General features: G+C 37.6%; 1 protein-coding gene across 1 annotated transcript; it reads left to right on the top strand.

Moving 5' to 3' along the window:
- Positions 1-3,834: 3,834 nt before the first annotated feature.
- On the top strand, positions 3,835-6,140 carry LOC140516789 (ADP/ATP translocase 3-like). Its single transcript, XM_072627704.1, has one exon. The coding sequence runs from the start codon at positions 4,760-4,762 to the stop codon at positions 5,654-5,656; it is 897 nt and encodes a 298-aa protein (XP_072483805.1). The 5' UTR covers positions 3,835-4,759; the 3' UTR covers positions 5,657-6,140.
- The last annotated feature ends 20,077 nt before the right edge of the window (positions 6,141-26,217 follow it).

Genomic DNA, 26,217 nt, shown 5'->3' with positions numbered 1-26,217 from the left:
AAAGAATAACCACAACTGGTGGTGTCTGTCTAGACTTAGTCACTAGAGTGAAATGTGGATTTGATCAACCAACAGGTTGTGTGATTATTGGAAATAAAACCATTCTTTAGGAACTAGAGTCCAGGTGTTGCAGCTGAGTGGCTAATATAGGACTTGGATAGGCAGTTGTTCAGGTGAGTTGGGGGTCAATGAGAAGAGGGCTTTATCATTTTCATGTGTAGCTATATCACATGTGGGAAGTTAGGTGGTCCAGTGGATAGAATGCCAGACCTGGAGTTAGGAAGACTCTTCTTTCTGAATTCAAATCTGGCCTCAGACATTTACTAGCTATGTGATCCTGGGCAAGTCATTTAACCCAATTTACCCCAGTTTCTGCACCCTAAAATGAACTGAAGAAGGAAATGGCAAACTCTGACAGTCACAAAGAGTTGGACAAGACTGAAAAATGACTAAACAACTACATATCACTCGCAGGTATCCAAAGACCTTTGTCAAAGCCAACATGATTGTGAACACTTCGGAATTCCCAGGAACATAACTGTCCGACTCTGAGGGCTTAAGTCACAAGGTCAATTATAAAGTATTAAGTTAGGATCCTAATATGGAGAGGGAAAAATTCAAGGAATTTTCAGGGATTAGAAATAAACTATTTTTCTTCTAGAATAGAGAAATTGTGTACAGAAGCAGGGATAGAAAAAAACCAAATAGATTAATGGGGTACAGATTTTAAAAGTCATTGCATACCAGACTACAGAATTTGGACTTCAGTAAATAGTAAGCCAATGAAGGTCCTTGAGCAGAATCATAATGGTGGTTTATATGATATTATGGGAATATTAATCCTTGATCAATCAGTGAAAGCCCTTTTCCCCACAGCAGTTTGTTGAGTGGCTTTCCTTGTATATTCTCTATTTACTTCTCTGAGAAGTCAGATGAGAACTCTCACAACTTGTTTCCCCCATAAAAGCAGACATAAAACAAGACTCATGGAGGATTCCTTTAACTCACAGCTTTATTTATACCATATGTATGTGGCAAGATTTAAGTTAATTCAGCAGACATTTACAGTCATCTCTTCTGTACAAAGCACTATGCTAGGCACTAGAGATAGAAAGATATCTAAAACAGTCCTTGTCCTAAAGGATCTTCCATTTGATGACAGAAAATGTCAACAATATATGAAATATATTATATATAATATGTAAAAGATGACAGGGATCACTAATATACATTAATGAACTCATCAATTTATTGAACTGAATTACAAACATACTTTAGTGACAGCCTCAGGCATTCTTGGTTCTTAGTTCTGACAAATTCCTACTTAGCATTCAAATGTAAACTGTATAGATCTAAAAATATATCTAACTGATATTCCTCATACACAATATTTCATCTCCTGCTCCTGTGCTTTGGCAAAAGCCATCTGCCTTGCCTAGAATGTTCTCCCTCTTCACCTCCAGTTCTACAAGAATATTTCCATGCCTCTCTAGCTCCTACTCTGCACTCTCCCCAATTCCCCACTGAAAATTTTCTATTAATTTGACATGCACTGAAAATTTTCTATTAATTTGACAAGCACTTTGTATTTTCTTATCTGTGTAGGAATTGTTTCCTCTTTTGGTAAGATGCAAACTTCTTGAAGGCAGAGATTTTGCCTTTCTTCATTTTGCCAGTATTTGGCACGTAGTAGGTAATTGAAAAATGTTTATCGAATTGAATTGTTTTTCTTCCTACACAACATCAAAAATACTTAGTCATCATCTAGAGGATATGCGCATTGAACTGTTTTGCGCTTTTTCCCCCCTAATAGTTGTTGGTAATTCTTCTGCTAGTATAGCCATTAAACAGTTAATACCTTATTTATATCCCGAATGAATAATTAGACTCCCTTGATGGTCTGTACTCTGAACCAACATAGAACAATTTCAGGAAGGGGGTACTTGTGGCCATGTGACTAGATTCAAGAGAAAGTCATGTTGATGGTAGATTAGGCTCCCTCTGGTGCACTAGTCCTATGCCTTAATGAACAATCTACATGCTTTCAAAAGTAAACACCAACATTAAGAACACCAAAAGTTTTAGGAGAAAGAACAAATTCAATTCTAATCTCCAGAAGGAGATAAATAAAAGACATTTTGCCTCACCTTTCCAGTGGTAACATCTTAAGATGGTAAAGGGATGGGAAATTTGTCACAACACAGATATGTGTTTGTGTATTTGTGTGTGTATACGTGTGTGTGGGCATGTTAGAAAGGGAACACGCAATACCAGGTCAGATGCTGTCATGGGGAAACTTGACTCGATGTACAAGGCATGACTGTGAATGCTACTGTGATTCTTTGATCAACACAAAGAAGAAGAGTTCAGGTTTGATGTATTCCTCTCTTTATTCTTCCCTTCTTATTATTTTTTTCCTTTGAATGAAGGGAAATGGAACAACATTTATAGATAGCCTACTATATGCCAACACTATCTTACATGCTCTACAAATATTATTTCACTTGATCCTTACAAGGAAGCAAGCAAGCAAAGTTGAGTTAAATACTCAAGGCTGCATGGCTAGTAAGTATCTGAGACCATATCTGAACACAAGCCTTCCTACCACGAGACTCAGCAATATCCACTGTATCACCTAAATGTCCTTTGGGAGAAATGATTTTGTCAACTTGGGACATGGAGTACCCAGTCCACCTGTCACGGACATGACTTAGAGTCTCAGGAATGTTTGTATTAGAAGACTAGTAGCATTGCAATCCGCCAAGACTATGAAGAATTTCATAATGTGAACGCTTTCTTGGTGCTTGACATGCTCAATAGATTTCGAGTATGTCTGGACTAGAGATAAGACTTTGTGTGTTCAGAGGTTATTTTAGTAAATTTATCTTTTCTTTTTTTGTTGCTCAGCTAAAACATTTCCTTAGTAGGTCAATGTAAATTTTGGTCATCTACTTGTTTGTGATAAGTATTCTTTCTGTTTTCAAGGGGATTTATAAACTCTTCATAAAATCCTGGTTTTACAAGATTAGTGGGAATTTAGGAACCAATTACATTTGCCTGCTGTGGGTGCTCTTGGAAGAACCTCAGTAGTCTTCATAAGAATATTGTTAAAAGTTATATGAAATTACTTCAAGTAATCTGACCAGAACCTCACTCTCCATAGAAGAACGAATGCATTTGGAAGAATTGTCCGAAGTTAGTGCTACAGTTTGTGGGTCTAGAATATTTCTTAATCAAGAGATATACTTCTTTCATTCAGTAAAAGGCCTATTTATTTTGAAAACCCCTCAGAACAATGTTTCATTCTTATGAAAAACATGGAGAATCGAGGGAATGAATAAAGCTTTTGCCCGTCAGTAACTCACTCATCACTCCTGTCCTGGCTCCCTGCTCTGTCAGTCAGCTCCTTCAGAGACTCCCACCGTGACCATTATATTATTTGATAATCCTCAAGTGACCAATACTTGGCATTTTGTGCCCCAGCTATTGAAAACTTACTTCATCCTTTCCCTATGAAGTATTTCCCCCTAATCACTAAAGCTTAAATAGCCAAGTGTAGTTGAGTGGGGGGGGCAGTAGGGACAAAGGAGGCCTTCTTTTGAATGCGGTTTCATTTCTCATTTTCTAAGAGTTACTTTCCCTTTGTGTGACACAATTCCTGTGTCTGATAGAAGGTTGCTATTCCTCTAACCTAAATCCGAACCATCTTGCAGCTGAAGGCACTGATTTTAGTGCTAGTTTTGTCATGTCCTGGGTATGTGAACTTAGGAAATTGCATAACTACTCTGAAACTATCTTCATTTTAAAAACTCGGAATAATAGTATGCATTTTTAGATCGGTATTACTATTAGTGTATTTTGTACAATTATTATATCATTACAAGAATAATTTTGCAAATTGTAAAGTATAATATTAATAATAGGCTATTCTTGAGGATAGTGGCCATTTTGGCTTTGGCTTTGCATTACCAGACCCTAGTAGGTACTTAATGAATATCTGTTGATTATTATAACAATTTTCTTTTCCAGATCAGTTATTTTCCTGGTATAGGGAACTGCCTCAACTAATGCAAATTAACATATACTCTTCAGTTTATAGTCAGAGATTTGCCTGGATCTCTGATAATTTGAGGCAGGAATTGAACCCAGGTCTTCTTGACTCTGAAGTAAGCTCACTGACTATGCCATACTTTTTGTTGCTGTTAAGCATTCAAGAAATTATAAGTGCTTTTGCATTCCCTGGGAAGGGATAATGGAGACAGAGGGGAAGATTGCGTTGTTGTCTTTTATGTTTTAAGAAAAAGTCACTGCTCCACTTTTGTCAATTCTGTAACCTAATTGCTGTCCACAAAAATTGCAGACAGATTTCCAAGACTGGAACCTAGGAACCTTTAGAAGCACAAAACAGAAGTCGTAGGCTCATTTCAGCTTTGTTTCACACTTTAGTCTTGGATTCCATGGTCAAGTTCATTCCCTTAGGAAGGGGGAGAAGAAAAAAGGAACTAAAGTCAAGACTGAGTCTCTCTTGGAACAGATAAATCACAGGATGCCCCTGAATAACTCATAAAAGCTCATTCCCAAATCATTTGCAGGAATTACAAGAGACCACAAACTAAATAATTTATAAATATAATTTTACGCCTTTTCGGTCCGAGCTGTAGCAAGGGGCTGTGTGCAGGCGGCAGCGACTTCCCCAGCCTTCGGCCCTCTCTCACCCGGCTTTCTTTCTCCAACTCCGACACCTTCCCCCTCGGTAACCATGACGGAGCAGGCCATCTCCTTTGCCAAGGACTTCCTGGCCGGTGGCATCGCCGCTGCTATCTCCAAGACGGCGGTGGCCCCCATCGAGAGAGTCAAGCTGCTACTGCAGGTGCAGCATGCAAGTAAACAAATTGCTGCAGATAAGCAGTACAAAGGCATTGTGGATTGTATAGTCCGAATTCCTAAGGAACAAGGGGTGCTTTCCTTCGGGCGGGGTAACTTAGCAAATGTCCTCAGATACTTCCCCACCCAGGCCCTTAACTTTGCCTTTAAGGATAAGTATAAGCAGGTGTTTTTGGGAGGAGTGGACAAGCACACACAGTTTTGGAGGTATTTTGCTGGCAATCTTGCCTCTGGTGGTGCAGCTGGAGCCACTTCTCTCTGCTTTGTCTACCCCTTGGATTTTGCGAGAACCCGCTTGGCAGCTGATGTTGGGAAGTCTGGCACTGAGAGGGAATTCAAAGGCCTGGGAGACTGCCTTGTGAAAATCACCAAGTCTGATGGAATCCGTGGCTTGTATCAAGGTTTCAATGTCTCAGTGCAGGGTATCATTATCTATAGAGCAGCTTACTTTGGCATCTATGATACAGCAAAAGGTATGCTCCCAGATCCCAAGAACACTCATATTGTGATAAGCTGGATGATTGCACAAACAGTGACTGCTGTAGCAGGTGTGGTCTCTTATCCCTTTGATACAGTAAGGCGGCGAATGATGATGCAGTCTGGGCGCAAAGGAGCTGATATCATGTACACTGGGACAATTGACTGCTGGAAGAAGATTGCTAAAGATGAGGGTGGCAAAGCTTTCTTCAAGGGTGCCTGGTCCAATGTTCTTAGAGGCATGGGTGGAGCTTTCGTGCTTGTCCTGTATGATGAATTGAAGAAAGTAATCTAAGTACATCCTAACTAAGGAACCAGTGAATATAGATCATGTAGAATACTTAACCATACTTAGCATTTTGGACCATTGACCTTCAAGAAATTCCTGTTGTCTTTTTATCCAGGCCAGACCATGTTTTGTAGGGGAACCAGAAAAAGCTCTTAGAAAAAGGGACTCATTTATTGTGATCCATTATTCACACAGTGGAACTGATGATGATTCAGTATATTGATTATATGGTTTTTGGGAAAATAACAGTTTCTGTGGGTCCAAGGAGACAGATCAACTTAGACCATCTAGTTTAAATGCTCTTTTGTAGGACCATAAATTTGTGTTTAAGTATTTATTTAAAAAAATCATGTCTCCCATTTGTACTTAAGCACTATATATACTATTTTGCACAGCTGACTATTTGGCAGTTATGATGATCTGTGTTGGGCATTCTGCTGTTAAACAATAAATACACAGAAGACTCTAAAAAAAAAAATAAATAAATAAATATAATTTTACAATCTAAACCAGGCAAAGGGGCCCACCAGGATTTACCCTTCTTTCTTTCCCTCTATTCACCATATGGTTGGGTTCAAAGTCAGAGTCTCTGACCACACTGAGTCTTTGCAAAAAGCTTAGAAACAGCAAGCATACAGTGTTGTTATTATTATCATCATCATATTTTTATTATTGTTTTAGTCAAGTAGGAAAGCCAATGTACCAAAACTCAGGAAGAACTGATTCTAAACCCATGATCACTTAGAAGTTGTATGATCTAGGGCAATTCATAATTTTTCTGGGCTTGCATTTACGTATTTAGAAAATGGAAATGATAGTGGCTGATTGATTTTTAAATAGGTGCTCAGAAGTAGAAGATGTTCAATACATGCTTGGCTTTGGCCCTCAGAACTGTTTTAAGAAATACTGGAAACTACTTACACATAATGTTAGGGTTTCTATCTTTCCTTATTAGGCTAGATGCCTCAACTCCTAATTATCCATAAACTTCCAGAAATCAGCAAGGAAACAATGTGCTTTAGAGATAATCACTGAGTAGGAAAGACAAAAGATCCCCCCCCAAAAAAAAATCTCACAAGAATTGGAAAATTATTAGAAATTCAGCTGTAAAGATGGGTAGAAATTTACAGGAAACAAAATCTAATAAAATAGTCATAAAAAGAAGAACATTTCTTATGCTTCTAAGACAATTGAGGGGAAAGACAAAGACGAACTAGGAAAACCAAAAACCAAATTTGGATGCATAAGAAGAAATTACTGAGATTTGGATGAGTCCTATGAGTGGAATGTGACCCTGGGAGAATTTACTTTATTTGAAAGAAATGAGATACATAAGGTGGGAGGAGGACAGTATTACAGAGTATCCTTGAATATTACCTTTAATATATGAATGGGAGGAAATCCAAAAACCAGAGGAGCTAAGCACAAGAGATAGAATTTAAGTAAGAACCAATGAAGGCAGAAACAGAATCAACATTGTCATCAGATATACTGTAGACCACCTGGAGAGAAAGGGGAAAAAGAAGAGGAGTTTGGAAAACAGATCACAAGCCTGGCACAATGCTTTGGATGTAGTGGGGATAAAGACTTCAATTATCCAGACAGCTGCTGGAGTGCTCTGTCTTCCCAATGCCGAATAGTTCATAATTCCTTGATTTCTCTTAGTGGTAATTTCATCCTTCAAAATGTAGAGAAACTGAAAAGGAAAACTACCATTCTAGATATGATTCTCACCAGAATGGGAAAAAATGTGGAAATGACAGGAAATTTGATTTCCCATTATGTTTTAGAGTTTGTAAAAGAGGAGAGAAAAGACATGAATAGATTTTAAAGGAGCAGATTTCAAGGATGCAGACAGCAGAAATAGGCACACACACTTATAAAAACAAAGAGGCATGTGAGAAGGGAAGCCCACATGTATGGGGTAATCCAAAACTCTGGTGTGCAAGTCTTTTTGTCCTTGGTTTCTTTAGGAAACAACCTGCATTATGAATCACCTATTGATCAAAACGACTTTATTCCTATTCTAGGAATGTTGAAACTCATCAAGGTCTTTTAGCAAATAGTCATCCTTGACAGGGCATTAAGAAATGATTTGGCTCTTCTTGACAAACAATATTAGCATTATACTCTTTCACTAAAACAGTAGCCCTTAGCCTAGAGTTTGCCTTTTTTCTGTCCAGGTTTGGTCCCATAGCCATATGCTAAGGAGCAATAAAGAACACCTCAACTAGATCTTCATATGGTAACATACTGCTTTCTCCAACTACCTCCCAGAAATGATGCCTTTTCTTCATTCACCAAAACTTCAAGCAAAACGTGGGCAAAATCTTGCTTTTCCCATTTCTGTCCCCTTCTCTTAAGCTCTTAAAGGGCAACAGAAAGCACATAGACACCTGTAAGAGGTTTCCCCTCTATCTAGCTATTGATGTGACAAAGGGCAAGGCAGTCTTTCTCCAGCTAATCCGTTCCCAGTAAAGCAATACCATTTTGCATTCAGCAAAGGTCCCAACAAAGGAGTTGAAGAGGATGTCTTTTCCAGTTAACTATCTCCACGTGAAGCGGCTGCTAATCTAACCTTTTGTGTTCTATCTTCTATAAACAGTCTCTCTTCACCTTCTGTCTTCTGTCAGCTTTGGTGTCTTCTATCTCCAGCTTCATCTGTCTTCTGACTAACTTCCCTCTGTCAAAACAGGATCTACTTATGTTTAGTGACTCATCTCTACCTTAGGACTAGAAACTCAAAAACAGCCTATCTAGCATGATCTCCAACAGTCCTCATATACATGCCTCATTGCCCCTAGTTAGTCAATTTAGCATTTCCCAGATATAAGCTACCAAATTTTAAAAACAATAATTTGCGAACTAGCTCCTGAATCACAATGTACTGTGGCCATCTTTGTCTTAAGTAAAGGCTTTTTTTTCTGTTACTATGAACAACTTAAAGTAGCCTATGTTTCTAGCACTTTCATTGTACCAATTTTCCATACACATTATCTTTTTTTCTTTCACCAACCAAAATATCCATATAAGAAAGAAATAACTAAAATAGAGATAAATATGACCACACTGGCTATAATCCAACAGGAAAAGTCAACCTAGGAGTGGTGGGAAGTTCCTCCTACAAATAAATTCTGATGGTATAAGTAAAAGTAGTTCTTAAGAGGAAGAAATAGGAAACATGTTTAGACAAATCATTGTGAATACAGAGAAATCTCACCAAAGAACTGGGTTACAAAAGTATCAAATGTGGAAGCAAGGAAAAGCAATGATCTATTGATAACTAAGCATTTATTAGTATATATTAGATACCATGCCCACAATTAAAAAGAAAGCAAGGAAAGAAAGAAGAAAGACAGTATGGATAGAAGGAAGAGAGTGAGGAAGAGAAAGGAAGGCAGGAAGGAAGGCAGGAAAGCAGGAAAGAAGGAAGGGAAGGAAAGGAAGGAAGGAAGGAAGGAAGGAAGGAAGGAAGGAAGGAAGGAAGGAAGGAAGGAAGGAAGGAAGGAAGGAGGAAGGGAGGGAGGAGGAAGGGAGGGAGGAGAAATATGATAACAATCTTCAAATATTTGAAGACCTATCATCTGTAAAAAAGGATTAGACTTTTTTCTTTTGATCCAAGGAGCAATTTGTGGAAGATACACAGTGGCAAGCTTCTCCTTACAATAAGGAAAAAACACATTCTATAGAGGTTTAAAAAAAGAATGGGCTGTCTTGAGATAGAGCTTGTTCCCCATTAATGGAGATCTTGAAGCTTGGGTTGGATAACTAGTTGTCTGTTTTGTTGTAGATGGTATTTCTTTTCAGGTATGAGTTGAACTAGACAAAGTTATAATCTAAGGTTGCTTCCAGTTCTGAGATTCTAGTATAAGCTTTGTCATTAAGGTTTTAGGGATGAGAAAATTGAAGCTCAGTGTGGCTACAATATGCCCAGTCCTGCACATAAACTTACATAAAGGCAGAGTCAAGACTTGAACCCAAATTTTCTAGCTCCAAATCTGGAATTTTTTTCACAATAAGGATTGTAGGAGTCAAGAAAGACCACTTTCTTGGAAGAAATAAGAGTTAAGTCAGGCCTTGAATGATGAGTAAAATATGGATGGGCACAATAGAGGGGAGAGAATTAAAGATAAAGTAACAATATGAATGGGAGTTTGGAGGCAGAAAGAAGTCTGAATACTTTCCTATTGAGCTAACTAGAGCAAAGGATTTTTGCTAGAGATTAGGAGGAAATAAGGCTAGCTATGCAACATAAGGTTGCATAAATTACAAAGGGATTTGAAAGCAAGTTGATTTGGTAGAAAACAGAATTGCTGAAGGTTGTTGATGAATAAGAGAGGCAGTGTGACAAAGGAGTGGAGAGCCAATCAAAGTCAGGAGAACCTGGGTTCAACTCCTGCTTCCAACACGTGCAACAAATGTGTGTGGCTCTGGGCAAGTGATTTAAGTTCTTGGTTCTCTAGGTAATTCTCTAAGACAAAAATTGCCAAGAAGGTATTGCCTTTCATTGGTAGAGAGAGTTTCCTCAATCATGAGGACAATAAAAGCAAAGGATCAGCCTTTTGAGGAGTGACATAATGAAAATAATAGTCAAAGAAAATATACCTCCTAGAGCTATGTAATCTTTATTGGAAAACTGAAAGACTGAAGTAACTGAGATTAGCTGATCTTTGGAGTAATCCACACACCACAGGAGGTGACAAAAGTCTTAGCAGAGCATTAGGCTATAAATGGAGAGAAAGGATATGAGAGATATTTTAAAAGAAGAATTGATAGAATGTGACAAACTGGATACAAAGGATGAAGGATAAATCAAAGATAATTTTAAGATTAGGGCTAAAAGAACTGTAGTTCAGTTGATGGAATCAGAGAAGTTATCTGAAAGATATCACAAATGGATTAGTAATTTTGAATTCAATAAGATACACTTGAATTCTCTGCACTCAATCCATGGAGAACCAGCTTTTATTTTTCTCTAACAGGTATTGTGCAATTGTGTCAATACATACACCCAAATCTTCATAGTTGGCTATATCTTCCTACTCTTGGATATATTTTTATCTGTATGAGATAAGATCCTTCCTTGGCAGGCAGTGTTATGTATGAGATAGATTCCTGAATTTAGAGTTACTGAACCTCTTGGGGCCTGAGTTTCCATAACTGTAAAATGAAAATAAATCCACCTATAGCAGCTATCAAGACTCAGCAGGACTAATATATGGGACGTGCTTTGCAAATGTTAAAGCAATTTCATGAATACATTTGTCCATATATGTGTATACGTATGTGTGTATGTGTGTGTAGTGAGAGAGAGACAGAGACAGAGACAGAGAGACAGAGAGAGTTTGTTGGTGGCGCTTGTTATGTTTTCTTGGACTTTATGCCTAGAGAGCAATAATGGCGTTATTTTTGTAATGCCCTATATTACTTGACATGTCTTGGGTAATGTATAATTAGAAGGAGTAAGCATTGAGTTTATCTTACTTTTGTAGCTATGCTCACAACTGCTCTCTCTCTCTCTCTCTCTCTCTCTTCTCCATCTGTCTAGCAGCAATGGGATTTTGTGATGGGGATAATTGAATAATTCACCTCCAGCTGGAGACCATCCCAAACACTTAATCTTGCAGGATGAAATGGGAGTGATGGTAAACTTCTCCCACCCACCCCCCTATTCTCCTTTAGGAATGTAAGATATGATTCCTATGACATGGAAGCTGAAGTCACAGTCCCTCAAAATCAGGGAATATATATATGGTTTATTAAGAAAGATCAAGGTAAGTCTAGTTTAGATGCAGGGGTACATTGAAGGTGGTTTATCATCACTACCATTTCATTCTGGAGGACTGAAAATGAATAAGATGGTTTACAGATAGAACCAAATTATCCAATCATTCCTTCTTTAAGAATTTCCTGTTTTCAGTAAGGAAAGAGCATCAAGTTTTTCCAATTAATATTTAATGAAACAAAAAACATTTATTAAGCTTATGTCAGACACTATGCTAAAATATTGAAAAATAACTATAGTCTCTGCCCTCAAAAGCACTACATTTTAATGAGGGAGACAACACGTATATGAATTGGTACACACAAAATCAATACAGAGTAGATGGAAGGCAACCTCAGTGAAAAAGGCAATAGCTGTTGGGAAGACTGGGAAGCGACCACCACTGGGAAGAAGGGGTGGTTGGGTTATTTCAAAGTAAGCCAGAGATTCTGTGAGTATGAAATTAGAATAGAGAGAGCATTACAGGAATCAGGAAAAGCTAATGGGAAAGGCATAGAAATGGGAAATCACTTGTGAGAAACAGCAAGTAAGCCAAGTAACATTTCAAAAGACTAGAAAGATAAGGAGACATCATGTTGAGAAGACGACAAAGAATGGAGTTTTTATTTCATATGAGAGTAATAGGCCATTGGAAGTTTATTAAGTGAGGGAGGACATTACAGATCAAACCTGCATTTTAGGAGATTTTTCATTGTAAATGTTGTGTGGTGATATTTTAGATCTAGGGGCTAGGCTGGAAAAAGATGAACCAATTCCTAACTGGGAAGAGTCCTAGATGTTATAATACATATCCACTGTGCTAGGAACCCTTCTAAGATATACAGATTGGTCATAACTAGATTTTTCTATGAGACAGATTCAATTGTGAAAGTCTGTGGGTCTGAGACTAGCTCTTTATGACCTGATTTACTCAGAGGAATTTGAGTTCTTCAGATAAGAAACAGGAAACTTTTTAGCTTCTTAGCTTCCTTGGTTTTGTTACTTGGAAAACATCCATTGTCTTCACAGTTAGAAATAACTTTTCCTTTTGTGCATGGCTGGTGGATTCAATCACTGCTTTAGTTGTCAGAAAACCCTATCCTGGAGACTATTCTTTTTCCAGTGTGACCAACTTGGTCACACCCACTTGGGAGTGCCCTCTCATTTCCATTTGGGTTTGGCCTTCTTTGAGCTTGTTGCTATACATTTTTTTTTTAATTTGGCAAATGTGGGACAATGGGTGTGTCTTGACTTTCTGTGGTTGATGTGATAGGTGGTCAGGTTGTCCTCTGGTACGGTATAGTTGCAAGGATGCAGCTGCAGGACTAGACCAACTTTCCAATTTGGAAAGGGACACTGTTTGGGTTGTATATCATCTAAGCTGAATTGTTTATTTTAGATGGAAATACAGGCAACAGTTTAGTTCATGAAATACAAGAGGACCTCTGTATAAGTGAATTAATGACTTAATTGAAAAGCATTCATTAAAAACCTCATTGAAATCCTTTCCTTCTTTTCCATCTTCCCACCCTACTTCAGGCCCTCATTACATCTTTCTGGTATTAATGGAAAATATATTTTCCAATTGGTGTCCCTGCCTCTTATTTCTTCCTTCTAGAAACTATATTATAACCAGCATGCTGTTCCTAATACATAGCCCTTTCAAAATGCACAGCCATTATATGGTTATTCCCTTATTTAAAAACATTCTGGGGACTTCTGGGAGCCAAGATGGTAGAGTAAGCAGTAAACTGCCATAACTCTTCCATATTCACCTCCAAATAGCCATAAAACAGAACCTCAAAACAAATCCTGGAATAGCACAACCAGCAAAAAAGGGTGAAACCATATGTTAGGCCAAGAAAGTCGGAAGATCAGTGGGAAAGGTCTCTCTCACTCCAATAAAAGAGGACCATAGTCCAGGACAGGAAGTGTCCTAGTAAGCCAGCAGCAAGCTCCACCTCAGCAAACCAGTGAGGTATCCTGAGTCCCAGTGCAGAAAAGCAGGCAAATACTAACAGCAGGACCCCTCTGTGTTCTTCAGCATAGCCCCAGGCAAACGGTTAGCCTCATATCCTATGGCTGCCATATTCCTGGGCAAACAAGCAGTCTACAGCCGCCAGACCTCCACAAGCTTCAGTGTAGCTCCAGAGAAATGCAGAAACACTCACTGACCTCAGCACACACCAGACACCAGCACTAGGACACCAGTTCATGACCATATAAGTTTCCAGAACCCTAGACCTCCACCTCTCACCCTACCCTCTCAGCAAACCACCAGACACTAGGGTTCTCCATGGACCTCAGGGTAACATCAGTGTAGTGCCAAGTAGACATCTAAGGTCTGCCATCCCTGGCACAAGAAGCATGAGACAGTGCCCCCTCAACCCTTGGAGCAGAGCTTAAATTTAAAAGAAAGGAAAAAGGCAAGAAAAGATGAGCAAAAATCTGCAAAAAAAAGAATCAGAGCATAGAAAGTTATTATGGTGACAAGAAAGACCAAGACACAAACTCAGAAAAGGACCAAAATATCAAAACACCTATGGGCAAAACCCCAAAGGAAAACAGAAAGTGGTCTCAACCCCAGACAGAACTCATAGAAGAGCCCAAAATGGAGCTTGAAAATCATATAAGAAAAGTGAAAGAACACTTGGGGAAATAAAGAACAGATGCAAGGGAATTATTAAAAAAGAGTCAATGACTTAGAAAAAGAAAACAATTTCTTAAAATGTAGAATTGGCCAAAGAGGAAAGAAGATACAATAACTTGCAGAAGAAAACAACTCCTTGAAAAGTACAATTGGCCAAATGCAAAACGAAGCACAAAAGCTAACTGAGGAAAACAGCTCCTTAAAAGTTGCAAATCAGTGGAGTGGAAGCTAATGACTCTAGGAGACATCAAGAATTAATCAAATTCTAAAGAATGAAAGCATAGAAGAAAATGTAAAATACCTCATTGGAAAAACAACTGACCTGTGGTGGAAGCTAGAACAGAGAACAGAGGTGCTATGGGGATGGAAGGAATAGAACTTGTTAACTAATTAGATAAGAGAGCTGAGGGAAAGGGGAGAAGCCAAGAGAACCTTAACAGTCTAAACATGGAAACCTGGGTGAATGATGGTACAATAGGCCTGAATTGAGAAGTCTTAGGAAGGATTAAGTCAGGACAGATAAACTGCTTTAAATATGTTGGTTCATCAATGGAGTTCCTAGAAAAAGTATAAAATAACAGGAGGGTGATCCTCTGCTTGGGAATTTGATTGCATATGCTATGAATGATATGAGAATATGCTTTTTAATAATCTCATTGCTATCATTGATGATGATGGTTTGGTTGGTTTAGAATCAACTACTGTCAATTGAAGACATCCATTTGTGCTGGGCCTATGAAATGACAGTACTGGGCCTTCTCCCCTTTTAGAGAGATGATGAGTAAACCAGAAAGAAGTAGAACTAAGGGTAGAACTGAGTCCTATGGGAAGAATAGGTTATGAATGCATACAGAAACCCTCTATTAGGAGTCAATAATGAAAAGTGTTGGGGTACAGATAAGTTGTAGTTGCGTATGCTCTCACCCAAGTAGCTTAACAGTTGATGGGAATAAGCATTGGCAGGACATTTCAATCATATAGCCTAAGAACTATTCTTGTAACCTGAATTCCTGGCTCTGTCATGGCTTGGCATAGATATAACTTCTCAGCTTGAAAAATGGCAATGATTGGGAAATGAAATATATGGTCAAAGGATAAAAAGTCCTGAAACCCAACTTACTGGGTAAAAGAAAAATTTTCTGACAATGCTAATTTTATTGAGAAATTTTGGGTCTAATATTCTAGAGAGAGAAGAAAGAATTCCTAACTAGATTGAGCTTCTCATGAAGAAGAGGGCCATGTATATGGCCATGAATCTGGTAGCAAAGATGTATGGAAGCAAAATACCTGGAATTTTCCTTCTCCTACTTGAGTTATAAAGATAGTGCATATTCAGTGGGAATATGCTCACTTTCCTAATAACTTTCAGGGAAAAATTATAGAATACTTTCATAAAGCTGCAGATTATAATAATAAAGGTAATAATAATAATAATAGGTAATAAAAATAATAATAGGTAATAAATAATAATAGGTAAATAATAGGTAATAATATAATATATATTATATATATAATATAATAATAATAATAATAATAGGTAAATAATAATGATAGGTAATAAAAATGATTCACTGGAATGTGAGGAAATTATCTCCCTAACTATATGAAGTAAATTTCTCTTTTCAGTGGGTCTAAGCCACAGAGTAAGGAAGACTATAGAGGTCACCTGGATTTGGGGTGGAGGGAATATGGGTCTCAATGAGGGATAACTGTATCAATTATTTATGGCCTAATGTGAGTCCTTTGTGTTTTCTATATTTTCTGTGCGTTGAAATAAAAATTGTCCTATGCCCAAGTTATATTGTTACCTTGAATGTTTGCAAAGAACTGGAGACCCTTTTACCCACATCTTTGGAGACCTAGCCTAATACACACACACACACACACACACACACACACACACACACATATGTATATATACACACACACACACAAATATATATACACATACATACAAATATGTGTATATATACACAGAGACATCCATACATATATATACATATAGACATATACATACATACATGATACATATACATATACATATGTATGTGTGTATATCTCAAACACAACGTAAATAACTAGTTGAAAGAGTCTTTAAGGTGGCATTTGGTTCTACAGAATCAATGGTTTTTTAACCATTAATAAGGCTTGATTGAGTCAACCTACCAGTCAATCTACCTTACCTAAAATAACTAACAAAATACTCTAATTCTTATATATTTATGGGATGAGAATGACTTTATTGAATCAATAAACCATTCAAAGGCATTAAACTGATGTCAAAATATTAAAAGTAGAGTGATGTACTAAATATTATGATGAGCTGCAAATCAGGAGAATGTGGATTAAAATTCTGTCAGACCCTAGTCACTGTATGACCATGGGCAAATCTCTTAACCTCTCTAAGCCTCAGTTTCCTTCTATGTGAAATGAAGGGTTGGACTTGATGAACTCAGAGGTTCCTTCCAACTCTAAATCTATGATCCTAGCATTTCCTGACTGTTGAATAGACCCTTTTTAAAGATTTATGTGAGGATATTGATGAAAGTTAGGGTAGTTAGCTGGCATAGAGCATGTAGTACTAGGTCTGGAGTCAGGAAGACCTGAGTTCTAATCTAGATTCAGACATTTACTAGCAGTGTGAGCCTGGGCAAGTCACTTAATCCTGTGTGCCTCAGTTTTCTCATCTGTAAAATGAGCTGGAGAAGGACATGGCAAACCATTCTAGTATTGTTGCCAACAACCCCCAAATGGGGTCACAAAAAATCAGATACAACTGAACAACAACAACAACATTGACAAAAGTCCCAGAGGATGAAAAGACCTGGATGGATTTTGAACTGAAACATTACATATAATACTCACATTGGTAGATAAATATAAAAATAAAGCTAAACTCTGAAATCAGAATTTATCAATACACTTCACCATTTAACACAAGTTGCATTTCAACCTGAATGTCTGACTTTGTAGAAAGGCTTTTTGTCTTATAAAGTCTGACGTTTCAAATTTCTGTAGAAGAAATTACTTAAAACTAGGAATATACATATACTGGGCACATGGACTCAGTTAAGTTATGGCTTAAAGTATTTCTACTTAATAAGATACTTTCCTTCCTTCTGTTGGTTTTCATTATGGCCATCTCCAGGCAACCAAGGAAAAGTGTTCCTGGAAGAGTAGACAATGGAAAGCCTAATTCCCATTGAACGTTCTCAATGCCAAGACCTCAAACGAAACATGTATCCTGGTTCTAGGTTCTGCTTCTCATTCCAATATGAACATAGCCTATGTGTTTCCTAAAATACTAGCTTCTTTTTTTCATTGTATGAAACAATGGTTAAAAACAAATAAGTAAAAAAAAAAAAATTATAATACGCCCTAATTCCACAACCATTAAGTCACCAATAATATATGGGCTTCATCAGAACTCTTCACACTCCAATCTACCCACTCAGATGTCAAAATGCTTTTCCAGAAGCACAAGTCTGACCACGTTCCTATTAAATAAACTCCAGGGTTTCCCTATTATCTCCAGGATCAGTGATAGTCTTTAAACAACTTGGTCTCTTCTACCATTCCTGTCTTCTTACACTTGACCCCCTTCATCTAGACTACAATCCAGCTATCCTGGTCTATTTGCTGTTTCTGGTATATGACACTCCATCCCCTGACTCCAAGTCAGTACATTGCCTGGGATGTCCTCTCTTTTCACCTCTATTTCTTAGCTTCCCTGACTCCCTACAAGATTCAGCTCAAATCCTATCTTCTTCAGGAGACCTTTTCCTGCCTTGGAATTATGCCTTGCCAGAGGGGTCATCTTCCATATATTTTGTACAAATCTTATACATAGATAGTTATTTGTATATTATCTCCTCCATCAGCAAGTAGATTCTTTGAAGGAAGGACAATATTTTTGCTTTTCTTTCCTCAGTACTTAACACATTTCCCGGCATCTAATAAGTACTTCAAAAAATGATTGTTGATTGACATCCTAGAGGAATCAGGATAAGTAAATTATAATCATATGAGTTACAATAAATGGCCCAGAAAGTCCCGTTCCCATTACCTAAATTACATCTTTCAAGTACTACCTGGTAGCTTAGGTATGGTGGATTATTAAATGTATTTCACCTCACCTCAAGGATCACGTTCTGTCAGAGAAGCATTTGTTCACTCTCTGCTGGGGACTGCGTAAGACCTGTAAATGCTGTTACAATTCTCAGCAAAGTGACTGCTCTCCAAAATGCAGGGAGGAAGTTTGGCCTTTGTTAGGGGTGGGATGGCAATTATGGTTTTGTCATTCTGCCTCTTCCTTTTTATTAAAGATAAATGAAAGGCAATGATGCCAATTCTTTTGAGGAAATTACCATTTATGTACTAAGGAAACTCTTTCAAGTAATGCATCTTCCCTTTTATTTTCATTTCAAAGGAAGTTGCTTGTTTAAAATATGACCATCTCTCTCATTTTGGTCTCTACCACCCTGACATTTCTCTACATATTTGGGGGTAAAAAAAGGAAGACTGACCCTCCTAGCTGTCTTGGTGGAAAGGAAAGCAAAGTAAATATTAAGCTGAGGTCAATTCAATTCTGTTCTAGTAATAGAATTTGGAGATGAAACCAATCCTAATTAATTTGTCTTAGTTAAAATTCTAGTGTTCTCAATATGTGATAACAAAAAAAACAAAGAAAGAAAGAAAGAAACACATTAAGAGTCTCTCCCTCCCCCACCCTTTTTGGGGGAGTAGGGTATATGGTTCTTCTTTTCCCTCCCAAGCCCTAGGGAATGGCATCCTTTATTTCCACCATTCATTTTTGGTAAGCTTTATGTCCCTCCACCCTTAAATTCCATTATATGTTCACTCAGCTAAAGCCTTACATCACAGCCACCTGTGCTTCAGAAATGTCAGTCCTGTCTAATATTGTATTAGCCCAAAGGGTCAGTAGTGAGTAGTGTTTAGGGTAGGATGAAGCTTAAGGCTTTCTTGAGCCCCAGGCAAGATAATATTCCTCAGGCCCCCACCCCACCCCATCTTCAACATCACGGAACACCACTTAAGCTACTAACATCTGGTGTTGACACTTAAAACTCAGGGCTCCACCCATCTTTTGACAATACTTTCAATTAGGGCTCACTGAGATTACTTCACAAGTTCCCACAAGATTTCTCTTGACCTCTAGTAGGAAGATAACCCTCCCTCTTCAGAATGCTGCAAGGAGACAGTTTCCTGCCTCTTGTAGACTTACCTCCTTTGGTTAAGTGCAGCCTGATCTCCAGCTTTCACATATGAAAAGTCAAATTCACTCCCTGGAGCATATTGGATCTAATATCTCAGGGTTAGTAAGGTATGATTTAATGGCACAGAAAACATGTGCCCTCACAAATTATGAGAAGGATTATAGAGCACTGAAAATATTATAGCTCTTTGAAGGAAACTAGATCATTTACAAGTGGTCTTTGTACATAGGTGAATTCATTCCAGCCAAATGCAGAGAAATATTTAGTATTATTCAAAACATTTAGAGTTGTTGGCTCTGGCCTCTGGTAAGGGACATAAACAAAACCCTTCTCAAGGGTTATATTGAGATAACCTTTTATATCTGTTTAACACAAAACTAAAATATTAAAGGTTTAGTGTTTTAAAACATTTTCTAATAGGTTTTATTCATTGGGATTCTCATAGATAATTTCAGATTTAGATTATCAAATCCTTCTTCCAAAAGTAGTAGCATTTAAACTGATTTTAAATTACCATAGCCTTCTCCATGTTTGGGCAGAACTGACTGGCCCATGTTCAAATGAACTTTCTCCCTTCAAACAGACCAGTTTCCACATATTGATAAAATTCACAAAATGAGTATGGTATAAATTAGACTAGATACAAAAGCCTTGAGGACCTAAAGCAACAGTACAGCAGCTTTAGCAAAACTTTGAAGGGGTGAGTTCTTAAAGGAAAATAATGAGCATAGATTAGTGGAGATGAAAGATCATATTTTCTTAAGTGGAAGAAATGAAATGGCATGAGCAAAAGTAGCATCAGCTTTTGTGGGTTGAATGATGACAACGTTGACTTGGATAAAGTCAAGAGACTGAAATGGATTGTAGAAAGAAAACACATTTAAAATTATTAATTGATTCCTGTGTAACCTGAGCTAATCTGGGCATGTCCAGTTTGGTTATCACATGGATATGCAAAGAAGAAAAGGCCTCCTTTGACCGGCTGCCTGAATCTTTCAAACTATTGAGAATGAGCCAATGACATTTTTTTGGCTGCTGTCTCTTTTTCAGCTGAGCTCTCTTTTTTGACTGATCTTTTTGTCTTCTGTACTCTTTTAAGCCACTCTTACCTGCTGCATCCAGAGGGTGAGGATCCCAGCTCACCCAAGGGAAGGGCTTTCTTTCCCTTATTCCTTCCCTTTTATTCAAGTTCCAAGAAATGAATCTGAGGGTGTTTGTCTCTTTTTTCTGTTGTTTATCCTTCTCAGTTTCAAGTGCTTGAGACATTGCCTAGAGGACAGGATGGTGCAGCCATTCATCCACATCATCAGGGAAACCCCAAGAAGTCAGGGTGTCTGGAACTCGAGCCTGAGGGAGGTTTGGGATTGAAACTCGGACTATGCTTTATAGGAACTAAACTAAGCCATGAACCTACTGATCCTTTCCCCGCCCTCCAGAGACTGAGGTGGTAGAAGAGTGGAGGGAGATTGTGCCTTCCATATGTTGGGACAAGTTTGTATATTTGTGATTATTCCTTCTGAAGTAAATATTTCTGTGCCAACTTAATCTCAGTAGTGCTAATAGAACTGGGACAGGGAACAATGTTCTAAAATTGAGGAAACACCATCAATGAGTACTGAATGGTATAACCCAGGTATAATACACAATCAAAACCCTATTTTAGGTGAAATAGTATTATGAAAAGTATAGTACTTAGATCTATAGCAACACCATTAGGAATAGATGATATATTCTTCTGTGTCAAGAAGTCAGGATATAAAAGCTTTATATTGTTTTGATGGAGGTCTGAAGTACTCCATGATGGAGACTAGAATAAGAAAGTGCAGAGATCATATTGGAATAGTTCAAGATAAACAGAGCTACTTAGCTATGTTGATAGGCCCAAGTATGAAGACCTAATGCCCTTAGTCACCAAAAAGATACCTAAGATTTTTCTGGTAATCAAGAGAGGTAATCTGAGGACTTCCTCTAGGGAGTTAAACACTGGAGAATAAGTGAGTGTAATGTAGGGACAGAGATACATAACTAGTTTCAAGATGAGAATCTGACACAAATGGTGACCACCAAAGGCCCGGTCAGGATGTTTGTAAAAACTGAATGAGGACCAAATATGGGAAAAGGCTTTGTTTCTGAGGAATTCCCGAACCTCTGGTCTAAGATCAAGGTAAAAAAGTGCCAATTTGCAATTGAATTTGGACATTGTGTCTGAAAAATAAGAAGAGAGAGATGAAGGGAGGGAGGAATGAAGAAAGGGAAGGAGATATGGAGGGAGAGAAGGAAGGAAGGAAGGAAGGAAGGAAGGAAGGAAGGAAGGAAGGAAGGAAGGAAGGAAGGAAGGAAGGAAGGAAAATAACAATCTATCTAAGTTCTAGAGTAAAATTGTCAGAGGAATCTGGCAGTGCAAGAATAACAAACAAAACAAACAATTTTGAGCCCTAGTGTAATGTATATGGGGGAAAATATTTGATTAGATCTCTAGCCTAGAAGTTTAAGAGATATCTAATTTCCCTATTTCCAGGGATTGGAAAAATATAGCAACCAATAAGACAGTGAAGGAAGGAAGGAAGGAAGGAAGGAAGGAAGGAAGGAAGGAAGGAAGGAAGGAAGGAAGGAAGGAAGGAAGGAAGGAAGGAAGGAAGGAAGGAAGGAAATTGCAAAAAAAAAGAACTAAAAGAATTATATCATTAATTAATTAAATTTTTAAGATTGAGCTAAATCTAGTGGTCCACTTAATTTTTTAAGCAAATCTCTTTATTTTCCTTTTTGTTCCAGAAATAGCTAAGTAAAGCATTCAAATATGATGTTGTTTCATTATGAACAGGACTACTACTTACATAATGCATACTTCATTTTGTTATATATTTGTAATCGTTCCTTCTGAAATAAATATTTCTGTATAAAAATTAATCTCAATAGTGATCTCTTTTAAAATTTCCAGCCATAACCTTTAGTAATCATCACCCTCATCAGGCAGCAGTCATCAACATCGAGCAAGACTCTCCACCAGCAAGAAAGATTATAATTCATTGAAGGTTACATGATGGTTAGCATTTTTTAGCAATAAAATATTTTTTGGTTAAGGTAGTGTATTGGTGGGTTTTTTTAGACATAATGCCACTGCCCACTTAATAGACTGCAGTATAGTATAAACATAACTTTTACGTGCTCTGGGAAACCAAAAAAAAGTCATGTGATTTGCTTTATTGGAATAGTCACTTTATTGTGGTGGTCAGAAACCAAACCGTCAATATCTCCAAGATATGCCTGTACTAAAATTGATGATGTGCTCTTTAGATACATGTTTAGTATCTAAATTTATTTAATTTTATTTATTTATTTAATTATCTTTATTTAGTTAGTTTTTGGGGGGGGGGGTGAGGCAATTGGGGTTAAATGACTTGCCCCAGGTAACAAAGCTAGTAAGTGTCAAGTGTCTGAGACTGGATATGAACTTGGCTCCTCCAGACTCCAGAGTCAATGCTCTATCCACTGTACTACCTAAGTGCCCAGTACCTAGGATCTTTTACAATTCTCCTACTGTAGCTTTCTTAGCTACCTGAGGAGTGAGCATGTGTAAAATGTCTTTCTATAAGCAATGCGTAACACAATACTCTAAAGAAGACAGATCAGATTACATACATTCTAAGGAAGTCTGTGCTAGAGGCACCATGCTTTTGAATCCATTGGAATATCCATTCCCATTCTATCTAAAAGAGAAGATGCCAAATGATTGGTCAAGGATGGAAAGTCACAGACACTATTCCTTCTAAATAGGGGCGATCAAGAAAATACCAGTAATTACTAACTGAAATTCATTGTCTCCCCTCTACAAAATCTTTATGAGAATAATCTGTACCTCTACTGAGAACATCCTCCATGAAAATATGAGGTAAGCTCTCACAAATAATAATCTACTCCAGACCTCTTTAGAGTGACAGGATTGGCCAAAAACACTAATACTACAAGATCTCACAGTGCTTATTATTTGTTGGTTATTTTAAAAAAAGGATTTGACTTGGTAGTGCAAAATGCTGTCTTAGTTTTCCCCTACAAATATTAAAATCTTATGAAATCCCTTCAAAGATATAACTGAGTTAACTTTGTTCAAAGGCTTTATGATTATTAAAATCCAGCAAGACATAAAACAGAGAAATATATTACAGTAGAAAGAGTACTGCTTCTGATGTGAGAGGAACTCAAATTCACCTCTGAAGTTTGCTCCCTCCATGACCTTGGGCCAATCTTTTAACCTCTCTGGAATTGTTTGAAGAGGATTAAACACAGTAGCCTCCAAGATAGCTTTTAGCTCTATATCTATCATCTTGAGACCTGTTAATCATTGTCATACGTGTTTAGGATAGAGCTGAAATAAAGAAGAATTCCTGATAGATGGTGAGAGATCTTCTAGAAATTTCTTATTATAAATGACATTATGCTGATAGCATCAAATGCTGGAATATTGCCTGGACTCTCAAATGCTTGATAGTGTTCAACTTAACTCAATTCAAAGGAATGAGATGCATCTTACCCCCCCCTCCCCTTCCTAATAGTCAATCATAAGGCTTTTCTCCAACACAACTACACAACCCTCTTTACACATTATCTCATTCCTTTGAATTGAATTTACTCATTATCTCATGACCCTTGGAGTCATGCTACAATCCACTAAGAGGATGAAGACTGGCCAATGGTCAAGATTATTTGATACATTTTGATGGACATCTTGTGAATTTGGTCCAGCAGTCTATATATCTTGGACAGACACTACAATGGACAATGAATAAATTCAGCCAAAAACTGACTTGGAGGAAGAAAACAGGCTACATTAATTTGGCAAAGTGTGCAAGAGTTTAAATGATTTCACATTCCTGAAGGCCATCTTTTTAACATCAATATTCTTTCAAAGATGCTACATGGCTGTGGATCACAGGATACCACAATCTCTAAGGAATGAGAATTAAGAGTCACCCAAAGGATGGTGGGCATACATGAGCTGTTATAAATTGTTGACAAAAAACTGGATGCAAAAAGTGATATAAAAGATATGGAAACAAAGCATAACTAGAAAAAGACATGGGCTGATCATGTAGTGAACATAATGGATAACAAAAGGAGAATGTGTGTGCGACACTAGAAACTTAGAAGGTCCCCGTAATGTGAGATGTAGTCTGCCATGGTAAAGGGAGTAGAATATGCGAAATCATAGGAATAATCCACTTTATTGAAATTCCACACCCATAGAAATGTTGGTGTAAATTATGGGGCAGAGTTGGAGACAGGGCTACTTCTGGAGCAAGATGTAGTAAACTGAGGGATACCTGTATAAATAAGAATTTAAGGAGGTATTGGAGTTAGAAGGGACAGCTTCTGTAAAATAGTGTTGATTTCTAATTGATTCATTTCTATTTTCTTTCAACAAACAACTACTCATAAAGGCTTACTATGTACAAAATATTGTGCAAGGTGCTGAGGGGGATATAAAGGTGAATAATACCCAGTCTCTCCCTGCAAGAAACTGACAGTAAAATAGGTGGAAATGAGATGTATAGGCGGAGAAGTAAAATTAAAATATTGTGAAAGTTCTTGTAAAGAATAAATTGAGAGTTTATAAAAGAGGGGATTCTCTTCAAACTGGGAAAATGAGGCATGGTTTCATGAGTGAGTTATCATTTGAGTTAATAAGGATGAGCAGAATTTAAATTGGCAGAGATGTGAGCAATTTCCAGCATAGAAACAGTATGAAAAATCATGAATATACAAAATATATGACAATCAAGGAACAGTGAAAAAGCTAAAAAGCTGACTTTATAGGAGAGTAAGTCATCTAATAGAGGGTGATACAGAATAAAGCCTGAAAAGTCATCTGAAATCTGACTGTAGACGGTCAAGGATATCTGGCTAAAAAATTTCTAGTAAATTCCTTAAATAATGGGAAACCATTGATCATTTTATAATGAAACTTAAATGTTTTCTACAGTTATGGTTTAGGAAAAGACAATGAATGAAAGAATGACTGAAAAAGCATTTGTTACACTCATATTATGGTCTACTGATTATGCTAAACTGTGGTGATCTCCCAAAGATAAGTCCTCAAGGAACTTACTTGATTCTAATACAATCAAGTGAGGGCCAAGGAAAAGAGTTTTGATCTAGGAAGACATGCAAGTATGGCAAATTTTTCCATAAGGCAATCAAGTGGCATTCCTTTTTCAGAACAAATATAGCATTGATTGGAATACTGTGCCTGATTTGAGGGGCAAAAAGGGAGACAGGTTAATGTATAGTACCAGAATAGATGACAAGGTGACCTATGTGGACTGTCAGATGGGATGTGAAGCATGGTGTGTGTTCTACAGTTGCCTAGGTATGGTGAGTTAGATTCTCATTCATTCACTCACGAATCTGGAAGGATTAATCCCAAGGTCAGAGATTCAAGGGAGCAGTGCTAATAATACAAAGGATGGTTTGGAGCAGAGAAAATAATAGAAGTAAGGAAGTTAGGAAGATTTTTCAGAATTGGTATTGAGAAATTATTAGATTGTGTGCTGGTATGGTAGCTGATTTAATGTGATAGGTAGTAGGGAACCTTTAGCTCTTCTTGAAAAGGGAAATAAATAAAATTGATAAAATTGGTATTTGAGTGAAATTGTAGCTGCAGTAGGGGTGGCTTGCTGGCACAGTAGATAGAATGCTAAACCTGGAGTCAAGAAGACTCTTCTTCCTGAGTTCAAATTCAGCCTCAGATCTTACTAGCTAGGTGACCCTAGGTAGGTTACTTAATCCTGGTTGTCTCAGTTTCCTCATCTGTGAAAAATGGGCCAGAGAAGGAAATGGCAAACCACTCCAGTACATTTACCAAGAAAATCCCAAATGGGGTCGCAGAGTCAGACATGAGTAAAATGCCTGAACATCAACA

This window comes from Notamacropus eugenii, chromosome Y, assembly GCF_028372415.1.
Source record: "Notamacropus eugenii isolate mMacEug1 chromosome Y, mMacEug1.pri_v2, whole genome shotgun sequence".
Taxonomy (NCBI): Eukaryota; Metazoa; Chordata; class Mammalia; order Diprotodontia; family Macropodidae; genus Notamacropus; species Notamacropus eugenii.
Note: the sequence above shows the minus strand (reverse complement) of the source record. Positions and strands in the feature narration are given on the sequence as shown.